The sequence below is a fragment of the Mus musculus genome, chromosome 11 (assembly GCF_000001635.26).
Source record: "Mus musculus strain C57BL/6J chromosome 11, GRCm38.p6 C57BL/6J".
NCBI lineage: Eukaryota > Metazoa > Chordata > Mammalia > Rodentia > Muridae > Mus > Mus musculus.
Genome location: NC_000077.6, coordinates 61,219,969 through 61,235,233, shown reverse-complemented (window position 1 = coordinate 61,235,233; position 15,265 = coordinate 61,219,969). Strand labels below are relative to the sequence as shown.

General features: G+C 46.7%; 1 protein-coding gene across 4 annotated transcripts in view; it reads left to right on the top strand.

Annotated features, from left to right (window-relative positions):
• Aldh3a2 (aldehyde dehydrogenase family 3, subfamily A2) overlaps positions 1 to 11,817 on the top strand; it is a 44,112-nt gene extending 32,295 nt beyond the window's left edge. The window contains exons 10-11 of one of the 4 annotated variants that reach the window (NR_138545.1): positions 6,889 to 7,110; positions 10,548 to 11,817. Coding sequence is in view for 1 of the 4 variants with exons in the window: in XM_006532031.4 (XP_006532094.1) it covers positions 6,889 to 6,894 (6 nt within the window). In the remaining 3 variants the exon portion in view is untranslated. Of the gene's footprint in view, positions 1 to 6,888 lie in introns of all 4 variants that reach the window. The other 3 variants (XR_388332.4, XR_388331.4, XM_006532031.4) reach the window with 3 other exon arrangements.
• The last annotated feature ends 3,448 nt before the right edge of the window (positions 11,818 to 15,265 follow it).

The window sequence follows — 15,265 nt, the reverse complement described above, 5'->3', positions numbered from 1 at the left end:
TTGCCTGCCTCGAACTCACCGCTTGAATGCTGGCAAACAACCCTGAGTCCAGAAAACACTGGGTTTATATGCAGTATAGTTAGGAATCTTGTGAATGTGTACAGAAAAGGGGAGTAGAGGGCTGTAATCATTTTGGTGGAATGGTACTAAAGCAGGAGGGGGCGGTTAATGGGTATCTGTTCAGGGACTAATTTTATGGCCAGTCGTGACCTGACCTCTGATCTCTCTTGAGCTTGTTATTTCTCTAAGGTCTCGAGGACAGGCACCTGGAGAGTTATCAGGAGGAGGGCTGGTTTTTGGAGACACAATGGTGGGGAAGATGTCTCATGCTGTCTCCTAAGAATGTCCTCATTAAGGGGGAGTTTTATGGGTAGTGCCATTCTAACGCTAGGGGAGGAGGAGGGAGTCCCGAGCTTGCTCCCTGCAGGTGGAAGCAGCACAGAAGCCAGCTGTCTGAGTATGGTGGGGGTGCAAGTTGGAGGGAGGATGGGAGCTTCTGGAGGGGGCAGGGGGCAGGGAACGCAGAGGCAAACTGTCTGTCCACAACACTGAAGTCTTTCCAGTATCAGTAATTCGGGGGTTACAATAATAACTTCTAGAGCCTCTCAAACACTAAGATGAAAGTGAAGAACCCTGTGGGTATGTGCCTGCACTGTTGGGGAGCAGGGGGAGGCACTTCTGGGATCACCTGAGGTTTAATAGTCAAGACACTTTGAGAAAAGTTTCAATGTAACTATGCCTTATATATATGCACACAAAGTGTCCCGCCAGGAAACTTCGTTTGCAAATTGTACTGTATGTAAACATGCCTAAAATAAACTGCCCAGTATCAGATGTTTGGACCTTCAACTGCCCGGGTGAGGCCATCCCCCCTCGGGAGGACCATCCACTGAACTCAGTCTGTTCATTCAAACATTGCGAAGGTCTCTACAAACACCAGGTGAGAGGTTATTTGTCCACCAGTGAAATAAGTTAATTCAAACCAGATTAGATTATATTAAAGGCAGGTTTATTGGGAAGCTGCTCTCAGAGAAGTTCACTGGTCCCCAAGGATTGAAGCCTAGAGAAGGGGAGATAGAGGGGAGAAAAAGAGAAAGGGCATGTGTACAGAGAAGAGAGGAGAGGAGAGGAGAGGAGAGGAGAGGAGAGGAGAGGAGAGGAGAGGAGAGGAGAGGAGAGGAGGGGAAGAGAGGGGAGGGGAAGGGAGGAGAGGGAGAGGGAGAGGGAGGAAGAGGGAGGCAAGAGAGAGGGGGTGCAAAATGTCTGGAGTACATAAGGAGGGGCCACTGGGAGAAGGGCAGCCCAGCCCCTGAGCTGGAAAATTCAAGGATGGGGACAGTGTATGCAGGTAGGGACTGAAGGATGCTGAAAGAACCTGGAGGCCAGGTCTACTTTGGTACTAAAATATCTACCTCAGTCCCTTGTCCCAGGTGTGAAACCAAACACCAGGGTCTGAGGTTGTCTGTGTGGGACAAGAAGACAGTCCAGTTCTACATGGCTCGGTAGACAGTGTTGATTCAAACATCTAGAGGCTGACAAGGGGCAGTTTATTTTAGGCAATGTTTAAGTACAATACAATTTGCAAATGAAGTTTCCTGGTATAACACAATCCTGTGTGCACAATAAGAAGACATAATTACATCGAAACTCTTCTCAAAGCACATGACACTCCTTCCGTGCAGGTGGGTTCTATACATAGACTGCATATGTTAGGAGCTGGTGTGATCTAGGTCATACAGATGGTGCACAAGTCTCTAGGCTGTTAACCACCTCTGGTCCAGTTTGTAAGGGTCTGGGGCAGCCAGGTGTGGCCTGACCCTACAGAGGTCACCTGGCCTGTTAACCTCCTCCATTCCCAGCCTTCATGAGGGAAACTGGGTTATACATCTCTTCCTTTGAAGAGATAACCCTGCATGTTTAACATGCCTGGTTTTCCAATACCTGGATGTCCCCAACAAAATACTGACTCCACCCAGAACACACCACAGAAACACGGATTATAACACTTGCCAGGATGCATGTGACCTATACAGTCAGCTCTCCAAGACCCACACGAGCACCCGGAGTGACCATGGTAGTGCAGGAGGGACAGACATTTCATAGAAGGGTCCTGCCACGATCACTTCCTGCTGTCCCACCCACAGCTACTGGGTGTTACAATTGGTTGGTGTGAGTAGAAGGCTGAGTATGTATGAGCCCAGATGTGCTGGTGTCTCTTGGTTTGAGACAAAACAAAGGTCATTTTAATGTGAAATAAAATTAAAAGCAAAATTGTAAACTGGAAAATGTTTTCAATGTAGGTAGAAAAGAATTTCATTATTAAATGAGGGTTATAATGATGGGGAAAATTTAAGGTACTAAAATAAGTGAGGAATAGAAACTATTAACAAGAGGAAACCAGAGAACCATCAACACATAAAAACAACTTGGTTTTATAAGCAATAAGGAAAATGCATGTCAGAGCAATTTCTTTACCATTGGGAAAATTGTAGTAAGAGTAAACAAACAGACAAAAATAATAGAAACTGACACTTGTCGGGGTTAAGTCTTGTGTGCTATGAATTCAGAAGCTGGGTTCTGTGGCCCTGTTCAGACTGCAGCCTGGTCTTGGGGCACAGTGTTAGCCTGTCCCTGATTGCTTAATAAAAGGCTGGACCCTATGACTGGGCAGAGAGGACAGGAAGGCAGAACTTAGGATCAAGTGACAGGTCTCGAGAGAGACCACAAGGTAAGAGAAGGAGAGAGAGTTGCGAAGAAGGTCCCCATGACGCAGGATGGACCATGAATGAATGGCTAGGAGAACACATATCAAACAGAGCAAGCAGTTAACACAGGACCTTGCTTGGGGTGTAAGTTAGAATAGCTCAGAACCTGCCCAGTCTAGGATTGTAGCTTGGTATTAGAAATTATTTTCTGTGTCTCTTATTTGGGAGCTAAATGGGAAAGGGTGGGACAGAAAACCTGCAATAAAAATATTTTTACTCTCAGTGCTAGTGAACTTTTGCTGCTGGGTAAGAGTCACTACAGTTTGACATTGAATTTCAAAAGCCGTTAATCAAGAGACTCTGCTTCCAATAGTACACCATAAGGAAATTACCAGATCAGATTTCCCATAAGAATTCAGGGGAGTGTCACGAAGTCCTCATAAGACAGGAAGTACTAGGTACACATCCACACAAGAGTCCCAACCACCTTCTAGATAAAGGAGCTCAGAGGTTGACCAGCCTGAAGCTGGGCAGGAGAGCAGGTCCTCCTGCCCCTCCTTTGAAAAGGAACTTCACCAGAACCCGCACGTTTCTGAACAGGATATTAAAAACTCAAGCTTGGTGGCTTCCAGATGCAGGAGCCAGAAGGCAGAGCCCAAGAGACAGCTTTGTGGTTAGGGAGTTGAAATCTAGAGTGATGTTTAGTTTGTAAAACAACACAACACAAAACAAATCAACATCCCCCAATGAGACCTCTTATCTTATATAATTAAAAAGTAATCAAATGATGTGTACGTGGTCTATGAACAAGGCAGCCTAGCAAGAGGACGTTTCCGTAAGCTACTGGCTGTGGGCTCGGATGCCGGCGTCCTTCTGGAGCTGGTGCATACCTCATTTCCTCAAAATCGGCTAATAAGCGGGACCTTTTTATGATCACTTTCCCCATAAAAATTGTCCTCTGTCTGCCCCTGCTGGTTATAGAGGGAGCAGCATGCTGCTGTTGCATGGTGCTTTTTTTCCCCACCCACTTTAGGTCACCCAGCCAGATGCCTGCTCGACCAGATGCACATGGAAGGCTCAGAACAACGCATTATTTAACCAGTCTCAGTCTGGGATCAGGGAGAATAATTAAGAGGGGGTAAGGGAGGGAGGAAGCCAGACAGTAAGGAGGGTTGGGTCCTGGATCCACTGGAGCAGTGAAGGAGTGGACAGCAGAATCCAAAGACACAGTTCCAGAGGAGATGAAGAGATAAGCAAAACAAGAGATAAAGAGACATCACACCCTTCCCATCGTGCCACGCCCAATTCCAAAAAAAAAAAAAAAATGCTCCAGGGGTGTTTGTACGCAGGAGACCTGGGTGGTTCCCTTTCTTTCCCTTCACCAGAGATGGTCTCCAACCTGTGCACTAAATAATAAATCTCAGTTGGCAGAGTGCTTACATGGAAGCAGAAGCCGAGGTTCAGTCCCCAGCACTGCATCAATAAGGCCTGGTGGTACTGAAAGAAAGATGAAATTTCAAGATCTGTAAGTCATATAAACTACTCAGAAATTGCTGGTTGTTTGTGAGCCTAGAGGCTGCCTGGGGCTGAGAAAAAAGAAAAACAAACCCGGGTATGCCCCTTAGTTAAAACATTCCCGGGAACAGCTTAACCTTAAAGATAAAGGGGAATGTGAAGACATAGCAGGGCTATCTAAACTGAGTCAACAACTCACAGAACTCTGACACCCTGCACGTACATGTAATTTTTCTGCTGATGTTTGAATAAGCCAATAGTGTGTTGCTATGCTGAATTCCATACCCCTAAGCCCCTTACCCCATAAAAACCCCTAGCTTTCGAGCCTTGTGGCCGACATCTGTTATCTCCTGTGTGGGATGCATGTCAGTCCGGAAGCTCCGTAATTAAATGACCTCATGTAATTACATCAAGGCGATCTGTTCTGTTCGTGATTCTTGGGTGCACCCCGGATCAGGAATTGAGTGGGGGTTTCCCCACTTGGTCTGGCAGTACATCCATCCCCGTGAGTCTAGCCACTGGGAGACAGGAGAGGAGCTGAAGCTCAAGGCCACCCTTGGCTACAAAGTGAGTTTGAAGCCAGCTTGGGATACAGACGAGCTTGTCTCAAAGGCAACAAAATAACCACAACATAGTAAATCTAACAACTAAAACCACTCTGCAAGAGGGAAGGGAAGAGGTCTTATTGTCACTGTGATTGTTGCCACCAGACATGGCCTTCTGGCTCCACGGCCGCATTTATGATTTTATCTGTTAATCCCATCAAGGGAGAATAAAATCACTACCACAATTTTTGAGCTAAATTTGAAGTAAGATTTTTTTCTTTTTTCTTTTTTTTTTAATTAGGTATTTTCTTCATTTACATTTCCAATGCTATCCCAAAAGTCCCCCATACCCTCCCCCCCACTTCCCTACCCACCCATTCCCACATCTTGGCCCTGGCGTTCCCCTGTACTGAGGCATATAAAGTTTGCAAGACCAATGGGCCTCTCTTTCCACTGATGGCCAACTAGGCCATCTTCTGATACATATGCAGCTAGATACATGAGCTCTGGGGGTACTGGTTAGTTCATATTGTTGTTCCACCTATAGGGTTGCAGATCCCTTTAGCTCCTTGGGTACTTTCTCTAGCTCCTCCATTGGGGGCCCTGTGATCCATCCAATAGCTGACTGTGAGCATCCACTTCTGTGTTTGCTAGGCCCCGGCATAGCCTCACAAGACACAGGTATATCAGGGTCCTTTCAGCAAAATCTTGCTAGTGTATGCAATGGTGTCAGGGTTTGGAAGCTGATTATGGAATGGATCCCCGGATATGGCTGTCTCTAGATGGTCCATCCTTTTGTCTCAGCTCCAAACTTTGTCTCTGTAACTCCTTCCATGGGTGTTTTATTCCCAATTCTAAGAAGGTGCAAAGTGTCCACACTTTGGTCTTCGTTCTTCTTGAGTTTCATGTGTTTTGCAAATTGTATCTTGTATCTTGGGTGTTCTAAGTTTCTGGGCTAATATCCACTTATCAGTGAGTACATATCATGTGAGTTCTTTTGTGATTGGGTTACCTCACTCAGGATGATGCCCTCCAGGTCTATCCATTTGCCTAGGAATTTCATAAATTCATTCTTTTTAATAGCTGAGTAGTACTCCATTGTGTAAATGTACCACATTTTCTGTATCCATTCCTCTGTTGAGGGACATCTGGGTTCTTTCCAGCTTCTGGCTATTATAAATAAGGCTGCTATGAACATAGTGGAGCATGTGTCCTTCTTACCAGTTGGAACATCTTCTGGATATATGCCCAGGAGAGGTATTGCGGGATCCTCCGGTAGTACTATGTCCAATTTTCTGAGGAATCGCCAGACTGATTTCCAGAGTGGTTGTACAAGCTTGCAATCCCACCAACAATGGAGGAGTGTTTCTCTTTCTCCACATCCTCACCAGCATCTGCTGTCACCTGAATTTTTGATCTTAGCCATTAAGTTTTATTAAGTACTTGTCAGGAGGCTAACCCAATCTGAGACTCTCTCAAAGTATGCCCATAGGCTTGTCTCACGGGTGGTTTTGGCTCCTATCAAATGAGTCAGCATTAATAACTAAAAGCCATTTGTATGCCTGGAAATGGTAACTGTGGTGCATGAATTCTATCCTACTAGAAATTAGAAATTCCTAATTAGAAATTGGGGAAGGAGGCTGACCTCCCAGCTCGCACACAACCACAAAGGGAGTGTTGAGGACGGTTCCAGGCCCGGCAGGTGAGCTTAGGCAACATTACTCTTTGTGGAGTCAGAACAGCTATCTCCCTGCCCTAGCTGAGTCAGATTCAGAGTCGACAGCAGATTTGCTTGAGGGCAGCAGGAGGCACTGCACAGAGTCTCTGGAGGCCAGACTCAAGCCTTGGAATGTTCTTGAGCCCAGGAGCCCAGAGTGGTCCACTCAAGCCACTATTGCTGCACTGGCCTTAGGCCAGCTGCCTTTAGGAAAGAAAGAGAAGAGGAGGGAGGGGAGGTGGAAGGGGAGAAGATAGGGGATGAGGGAGGGAAGTAGTGGGCTCTTTCACTCTAGATAAGCCAAGGTCACTGCTCCCCTCTCAGTGTGCCAGAACCAGGCTGACTGAGTGCCTGGCAGAGGCTCTGAACCTAAGCGTCTCCTTTGTCCCTCCATCTTGTCTTCCAGGTTTAGAAGTTTCTGTCGAGACTATGTTAGATGCAGGGGGAAAAAATGTGTTTCTCAATGTTCTGAAGGTTGCTGAGTCCAAGAGTAAGTATCTGGCAGCCAGCAAGGGCCCTCTGGTTTGTCTCACCACCATGGATGGTGAGATGAAGGTGTAAACGGGGCGAGCTCCCCTTCCATACGGAGGGAGCACCGTGATAGCAAGCCCACTGCCCTGAGCATCACGTGAGTACCCGTTCTCATGACTGAATACCCTTTAAGATCCCTCTTCTTTGCACTGCTGTAGATTGCAATTAAATGTCAACAGATGGCACATGAGGTTTCTCTAGCCTGGCTAGCTCTGCCTAGCTGGCCAGTGTTCCTGTTAGCTTGTAGGCGATTTTGCTAGGCTCCTCCCAGGGACCTGGAAACAGCTTAGGGCATCATCTGCAGTCATTGCCTGCCTCCGGGTAAGGGCTGTGTATAAAAGGACTGCCTCCCCACCCCCAGATCTCTCTCCCCATTTTCTGTCCTTTTCTGTCCCCCCTTTCTCTGCCCTCATGGCTCTGCTCCCATCTCTCCGCCTTTACCCCTTCTCCAGGCCCTCACTCCCCCCCCCCCCAAGTAAATCCCCTTTACACCAGATCTGTTGCACGGTGTGATGTCCCTTTGCCACATTATATTTCATAACAGTTCCACTATACCATATAGCCTCACAATGAACCTCAGACAACTCAGCAGAGAAGTATATGGTGATCGACTAGTGATGCCTGCCATGGGAGTGGGCTGTGGAGTAGTTATGTGCGCTGTGCAGGGCCTCTCCACCTGCATCAAACAGCTTAGTTAGTGGGAAAAGAAAATGTTTATTCCACCTTTTATGCTGAAAGGGCAACATAATCACCATTTGTCTCCATTTAAGGGCCAGGCCCAATTTCAAAAAAACAAAAAAAGCAAAAACAACAACAACAAAAAATTGTGGTAAGGCATTCAGGAATAGACCATAAGTTCCAGGAACTAAATCATAAGACACAAGCTCTAAGAACAGACCATAAAGTCCAGAACAAGATCACCAAACCCCCTCCCAAAGAACAGCCTGGGGATAACCACAAAAGTGGGGAAATATCTTATCTCAGAATGGGCCATCTGCACTGGGCAGCCATATTTCATCCTAAGTTAAACATTTATGACATAGAAATACAGACCACTGACAACCTGTGACACCCCCCCTTCCAGCATCCACCAATGAAATTTTAGATTACCCAATCCTTCTAGAGAGTTCCCCCCAGTTCCCTATAAGAAGACCTGCACATCTTTGTCTGGGCTCACCATTTTAGATAATGGTAGACCCACACATGCTGGTTATTTCTGCAGAATAAAGGCTCTTTATTTTTGCACACTGCTTGAGTCTGGGGCCTTCCTTCAGTGATTTTCGAACCCTTACAAAGCTGAGGTTGGCTTGAAAAACAGAACTCTGTCTAGACACTCTGTAAGGTCCAACTGTCTTCTGTCAGAGCTGCTAGCTGAGGCCAGGACTTCTCTGGTGTATACCCTTGGCCTTCTCACGGTAGGAAAAGTAGCTGGAATGCCACTCAGTTTCCCAACAACTAACCCTCCAGCAGACACTCGAGCCACTGGAAACAGAGCAGTCTTTCTCAAGCTAGACAGACTGTTACCAGCAGTGACATTCATTTCCTCGAAGGTAGCATGAGGACCTGGAAGGTCACATCTGACACCTGCTCCCAGGATAACACTGTGATCACAGTGCTTGGGACCAGGCCTGGCAGCATTCTCGGGAGGACAAGAGTATTGACCCTGGGGAATTTTGAAGCTTCCTCCAGCCACTGTCATTGTGAGGGAGAAAGACGCTGTGTGTGTGTTCTCATCCTCTACTTAGAAGCTCAAATCAGAGCAGAGGCGGCCTGCTCCCCACCTATCCATCCTCTCAGCGCTGGGTGAAAGCGCCTCCCCCTCTGCCCTGCAAGGAGAGCAGAGGCAGCAAGCCCAGGGCCATGGTGGGTGCATGGTTGCTGCCCATATACTACATAGCTTCCTGCGCCAGGCCCCAGATCTTGGAGAGAAGGTGGCTGGTGAGAGGCTGTCAGCAGCCGCCCAGCCTGCCAGCCTGGCGATGGGCCTGGGCAGATGGTTTGCATATGGTTGCCTGGCTTGCCCGGACAATTTCTGTTGCCTTGAGGATTTAAGCAGTTTAGGCCAAGCCCAGTTGATCTTCTCAGAATTTCCTGTAAACAAAGGGAAAGATATGGCTTATGTAACACCCTCGCTGGATGGCTCCCTTGCTTCAAATAGGACAGCAGCCTGTCCAGGACATATTAACAGACAGGGAGGGGCTCAGCTGTCCCCAGACTACCACTGAGCCACCCTCTCAGGGCCATTCTTTCTAAGCCTTCTGCAAGCTTTCTACCAACTGCAATCTTGGAGCCCATTCCAGAATAAGGGAAACTTCAGGAGTATCCAAAATAATAGCTAACAAACTGTCCCTTGCAAAGGCAGGACGTCAACAAATGAGCTCATCTAAGCCACAGGCCAGCCCTAGGAGGCAAACATGAGAACTATAGTCAGTTATGAAAAACGTAGGCATGGGAGCTGAGCAACAACCCTCCCTGCCCTGCCCTCCCTTGCCCCTCCCCCAACTAGTGCTGAAAACATGGCACAACCACCCTCCACCCTCACCTGCCCCACCCCTGCCATTCTCACTTCTCCTTACAACTTTCTCAGCATCAGCGGCCAGAAATCTGAACATTTCCCATACTCCCTTGGAGTCAGGACATTAGGTAAAAATTAAGGTCTGCCATTTAGAGACATTGTATGAAACTTGGCTGCTTTTGATCGACAGGTACTTTGAATGAGGGTGAGCCAGTAAATCCTGTGTCCAGTCACCTCTTTGTTGGGAGTCAAAGGCAGTTGAACCAGTTCTCCATACCATTGTCTGATCCTTGGGATGAGACCAAAACCATGAGTCCTTAAATACCACAGATAGATGCGTCCACATGGGATCGATGCATCCCAGGGACCCTTCTTGGGGGCCTGTGCAAGCCTTGCCTCCTCATCTGGCTCTCTTGCTGCTTCTGCAGAGTCCCAAAGCCCTTTTCTGTTGAAAACTCAGACTGGTTTACTTCGGGTACTTACGCCTGGCTGGTATAGCTCCATAACAAATACAAAGCAAGGCTGGCATCTGGCTCCACACCCTCCCGGCACGCTCTCCCATTAGATCTTCTAAGAGAAGACGCAACTGCCACACCCAGTCATGCTAATCCCTAGTGAAAGCTGGGCCGTCTTTACTTCCTTACTTTCGAGACAGGGTTCCTAGCCCAGGCTGTGCTTCCTCTCTCCGGCTAAGGATGGCCCTAAACATCCATCCTTCGGATCCTCCTGCCTCCTTTTCTCTAGTGCGGGGATCACAGGCACCATGAGGGTTGTACACAATGCTGGAGATAGAAACTTGGGTTTCGTGCTAGGCAAACACTCTACCGATTATGCTGGACTCCCCCAAGCCACTTTCCACACATAACTGTTTTCTTTGGCTACTGGGAGTTTCATTATCTTCACAACATGGCTGCCTTGGATTTTTCTTATTCATTCATTTGTGTTTGGCTTTCTCTGCCCATATATATGGTAGACACCCTTGTTGCTCACAAATAACTGTTGCTTCCCCATGTTTCCAGCATCCTGTCCGCTCCAGGAACCCAGACTCTGTCCAGTCGAGTTTGAGAGATGCTGATCTGGTGGACTTCCCTGTCTCCTCCTCCCCCTGCTTAGGTGACACCGGAGTCTCCTGCCAACTTAACCGCCAGCATCTTGAGGTGAACTTTCTCTGGTAGCAGAAGCTAGTCTCTGCTGACCAAATACAGATAGTGTGATTAGAAGAAAGACGTCTGGCTTCTTTCTTTCACCACAATCTCTGGTGCCTGTGCCTGGAACATTCCATCCAACGAATACAAGTGAATAGAAAGTGAGTGAGCTCCTCCTTTCTGTCCTGTAACAAGACAGCCAGAGTGACTGAGACAGAGGTTGCCTGCTGAGTCAAGCTTTGCCCCACAGACAGTAACTTGGGAGTGACCATGACTGGGGGGTGGGTGAGGGGGGGTGTCTCTTCAAGTATCTGCTGAGCCCCAAACCACTAGAGTCTGAAAGCAGTTTATTACACATTTACACAGCAAACATTTGGGGAAAGGTTTCCACAAGACAATTATCACAACAGAGCTTTAGATGTGGCTACATGGAAACTCCTTTGCAAAGGACGAGTCTTTATTGAGTAAGAATGGGTTGTTATTCACAGAGAAACGGTGTGCAGCCAAGGATCTAGGGAGGAGGGATTTGCAATAGGTCTAAGGATGGGCTCTGTTCATTGAGAATGCAAAGTACAATAGAACCATCTTGAGAATGGGTTTTCACTGACAGACAAAGCTCATGACTAGGGTCTAGACAATGCTCAGGGTTTTGGTGGACTCAGGTGGAGGCTGGCTACACAGACTAGCACAAGGTCACCAGGTTGTTAGACAAAGTCCACTCCAGCCTTCCAGGTGAACAGGCGTCATCCATTCTTTCCCTTGAAGAAAAAAAAAAAAGCCTGCATGTTTAACAAATCTGAGTTTTCAAAAGCTTTCTGGGAGCTGTGCCTTCCACGCATGGTTACAGAGTTGAAACAAAGCAGAAGTCACATTTAACCTGAGCATCTAGACAGTCAAGGGGGCAAGTGATGGGACTGTAGGTGATTTGCTAAGGCTGTGGCTCTCAGCCAATGGGTCGCATGTTGTAATACACTACTTCGGAAAAGCCAGAGATGTCGCATGCTCTCCCTGGTAACACATGAGTTTCGAAAAGTCTTGGCTGATCGTGTGCTGGATGGAAGCAATAGTTGGAAGAACTGACTCATAATTTAGATTAGTACCTAACCCATGCAATAGAAATAGATTGAATAAAGATGTTGGGCTTAGACCAGGGTGTGTGTGTTTTGTTCTTCAATTGTTTTGCCTTCAGATCTACTTTGAAAATAGTGTTAGTCAAGAACTGCTCAGCTTTGGGGTTTTATTTTTAAAAAAATGTATTATAAAAATTCTTAAACTGCCAGTTATGTAACAAAAGAAACCTAAGTCAGCACATGGCAGACACCAGCATATCCATGTTCATAAGAGCATAGATAAGAAACCAGCTTAGCTGCCCATCAACAGATGAATGGGTTCATATAGATACAGTGAACCCTATTCAGCCATGAAGAGATAAGAAGTTATATCGTTTGCAGTGGAAAAGCTGGAGACCATTACGTTGGCAGAAATATGGCAGACTCTCCCATGCAGAACCTGGGTTCATTTTAACTGTCCTAATTTTACATTTACGGAGAGACAGAGAGTATGCTTAAGGACCTGCATGGGTGCACAAGCCCAGGTCAGAAGACGTCTTTTGGGGGTTGGCTTTCTTCTTCCATCATGTGGGAGCTGGAACTAAAACTCAGGTCATCACTAGCTTTTGAGACCCATGCCTTTACCTGCTGAGCCATCTTGCTGGCCCCAGAATCTAGATGGAAAACAAAACAAAACAAAAAGCAAAAACAAACAACAACAAAGCCCATAGGATGAGAAGGCAGCAGATAGGCTCTGGATGGAGAGGAACAGGTCTAAAGTGGATGGGGGAGGGAGACAAACTCAGTGTGCTTGCTCTCGTATGTGGAACCTAGACTACTACACATCCTGTTTTCTCCCATGAAAGCACAAGGACTGCTCAGCAGGGGGAAGGTACCCAGCGGGAAGGACACAAGAGAGAGTGATAGAGATGGGATGAATAAGACATAAGTATGGAAATGCCGTAGGGAAACACATTTTGTATGCTAAAACTTTAAAAAAATATATTAACAGTAAATAGGAAGAGAAAGAGAGAAAGCAATTTTGATCACCACTTGTATACTCTCATGTATCCCTCCAGAACATACAGATGACACTTTTGGGGTCCCTGCACCTCCTTTTCCCAAATCAAGAGTATCTACTTCTGTCTACAGCAGGTCATGCACAGGGGCTGAAGGATCAACATCAGGCAGATGCTCTGTAGTTAGCACAGTGAGATGTGGCATTTCCTGCTGAACCTTCATTTATTTCCTCATGGAGAGATGGGTCCATGCCTATAGAGCATATGGCATGAAGACAAAAATAAATTTCATCTCTTGCAGACATCTGGTGTAACCCAATGCATGTTTTCTGGGGAGAGCTAACTAGTCCTCAGGAGAGAGGACTCCACAACACCACTCATTAGGGCTTACCCTGAGTGATGGTCTGAATTGTATGTGTGCCCACCAAAGAGAACAATTATGTGTTAACCGTCAGCAACTCTGGTCTTGGAGTCTTCTAAAGAGACTAATAAGGTAAAATGAGGTCATGTGGGTGACCTTAATCTAACCTCACAGGCATCCTTCAGGGGTAGGAATTTACCCCCAGGACTTCCATGCCATGATTGCACCAGTAGGTTGTAGAAATTATACAATCCCAACCCGGGGGTTTCTGCTCCACCTTTAACTATTTCGTTCCCTGATAAAATGCACACTCGACCTTTAGATTTATAATAAGCCCTAAACAGCACAAGGACTGGGCAGATATCTACCCTCTATGTTATTAGAATCTTCTTTCCTATCAATAACCCTGAGTTATTACTTACCATGTTTCATCTGGGCTGCTCTTTAACTCCAATTGGCCAGCCTTCAGGGCCATGTTTTCTTGATTCCTAACCCTTGGTGGCTTCTCTTTCCTCCTCCTGCTTATTCTCTTCCTTATCGGTCTCCTCTGACCAGCAAGCCTAGGAAACCTAAACCTTTGTCTCTTCTGCCCAGCTATTGGCAGTTGGCATCTTTATTTACCAATCAGAAATACAGGGCCAGCTGGGCGTGGTGGTGCATGCCTTTAATCCCAGCACTCGGGAAGCAGAGGCAGGCGGATTTCTGAGTTCGAGGCCAGCCTGGTCTACAAAGTGAGTGCCAGGACAGCCAGGGCTACACAGAGAAACCCTGTCTCGAAAAACAAACAAACAAACAAACAAAAAAACAAAAACAAAAACAAAAAACAAAAAAAAACCCCAGAAATACAGGGCCACGGGTCTATGGGGGACTCCAGGTCTTGGGGGCCCATTCTTGGCATTATGATGGACAGCAGTGGACTCAGCACCAGTGGACTGTCTTGCTGGGCTGGTTGTTACTGCAGCTCTCAGGGTACCGTAGCTGGGTAGGATGGATAATAACTTGCTTCCTCCTGTAGTGTCCGTAGTGCCTTCAGCATCATGAAAGCTGGTGGTAGAGGTAAAGCCCAGGTCGCTACCAGCTTAATTTCTCCACATTCTGTGACTCAGCTATGTGGTGTCTTCAACAATAGGGTCTTTGGAGGGAAAATTTTGGAGGGAAACCAATACCAGTATAAATAAATAGCCTGTAATGTGTTGGGGGTGGGTCTGTTGCTATATATACAAATGCTAAATCCTGAACCCCAAGATCTGGTTGTCAGTCTCGTGTACACCTTTGTGAGCCTGTGATTGGTGTGTGTGTGGGGGGGAGGCAGGATCTGAGGATTGAGTGAGCAGTTTCCAGAGAGACAGGGTGGGGGGTGGTGAGGAGTAGAGAGAACACAGAGAGAGGAGGAGGCTGCCATGAGGCCAGATGGATCTTGAGCATGTGGCCAGGAGAAGCGATCCTGAGGCCAGGCTGAAGGAAGAGAAACAGCCTGGGTGAGATTCAAACAGCAAGTCACAAGGGGGCGTGTGGCTGGGGAGTAAGTTAGAAGAGCTCAGAATCAATCTAGGCTTACTGCTTGTAAATAAAATCTCAGGATCCTGGGACTCTTATTCGGGAGCTAGATGGGAAAGGGTGGGGAAGAAAACCCCTGATAAAGATATTTCTCCAGTAATATTTGTCATCTCTCGAACCTCGCCAGCCAACAGTTCAAAAAGAGATAACACATTCCTGGCGTTGGGCTTTTTGTTAGGTGACCTGTGGTCTGGTAGGGGCGTTGTCACCCCGTTATTGGGTAACTCTAGGTTGACTCATTCCTGTTCCATTGAAACCTTTCAGCCACTGCATCCTGCCTTCCTTTTCTTGAAAAGTCCCTCCACATGACCTCTTGAGTCTCTTGCAAACTTCCCTGACCTCTATGGATATTTCAAATTAAGCATTTGTATCAGAAAGCTCAAAGCTCTGGCCACAAATGAGAGGAAAAAAAAAGTATGATGTCTGTCTCTGGGTCTAGGTCACCTCACCCAGAACAAGTGTTTCCAGCTCCATCCATTTACCTGTGACTTTTATAATTTCATTTTTATTATTTTATTAACTTTATTTTAAAACCTTGCAAATAAATGAAAACGTTACACGCCAAGATTGACAAGACCCGAAGTCTCTATACTCAGTGAACTTCTG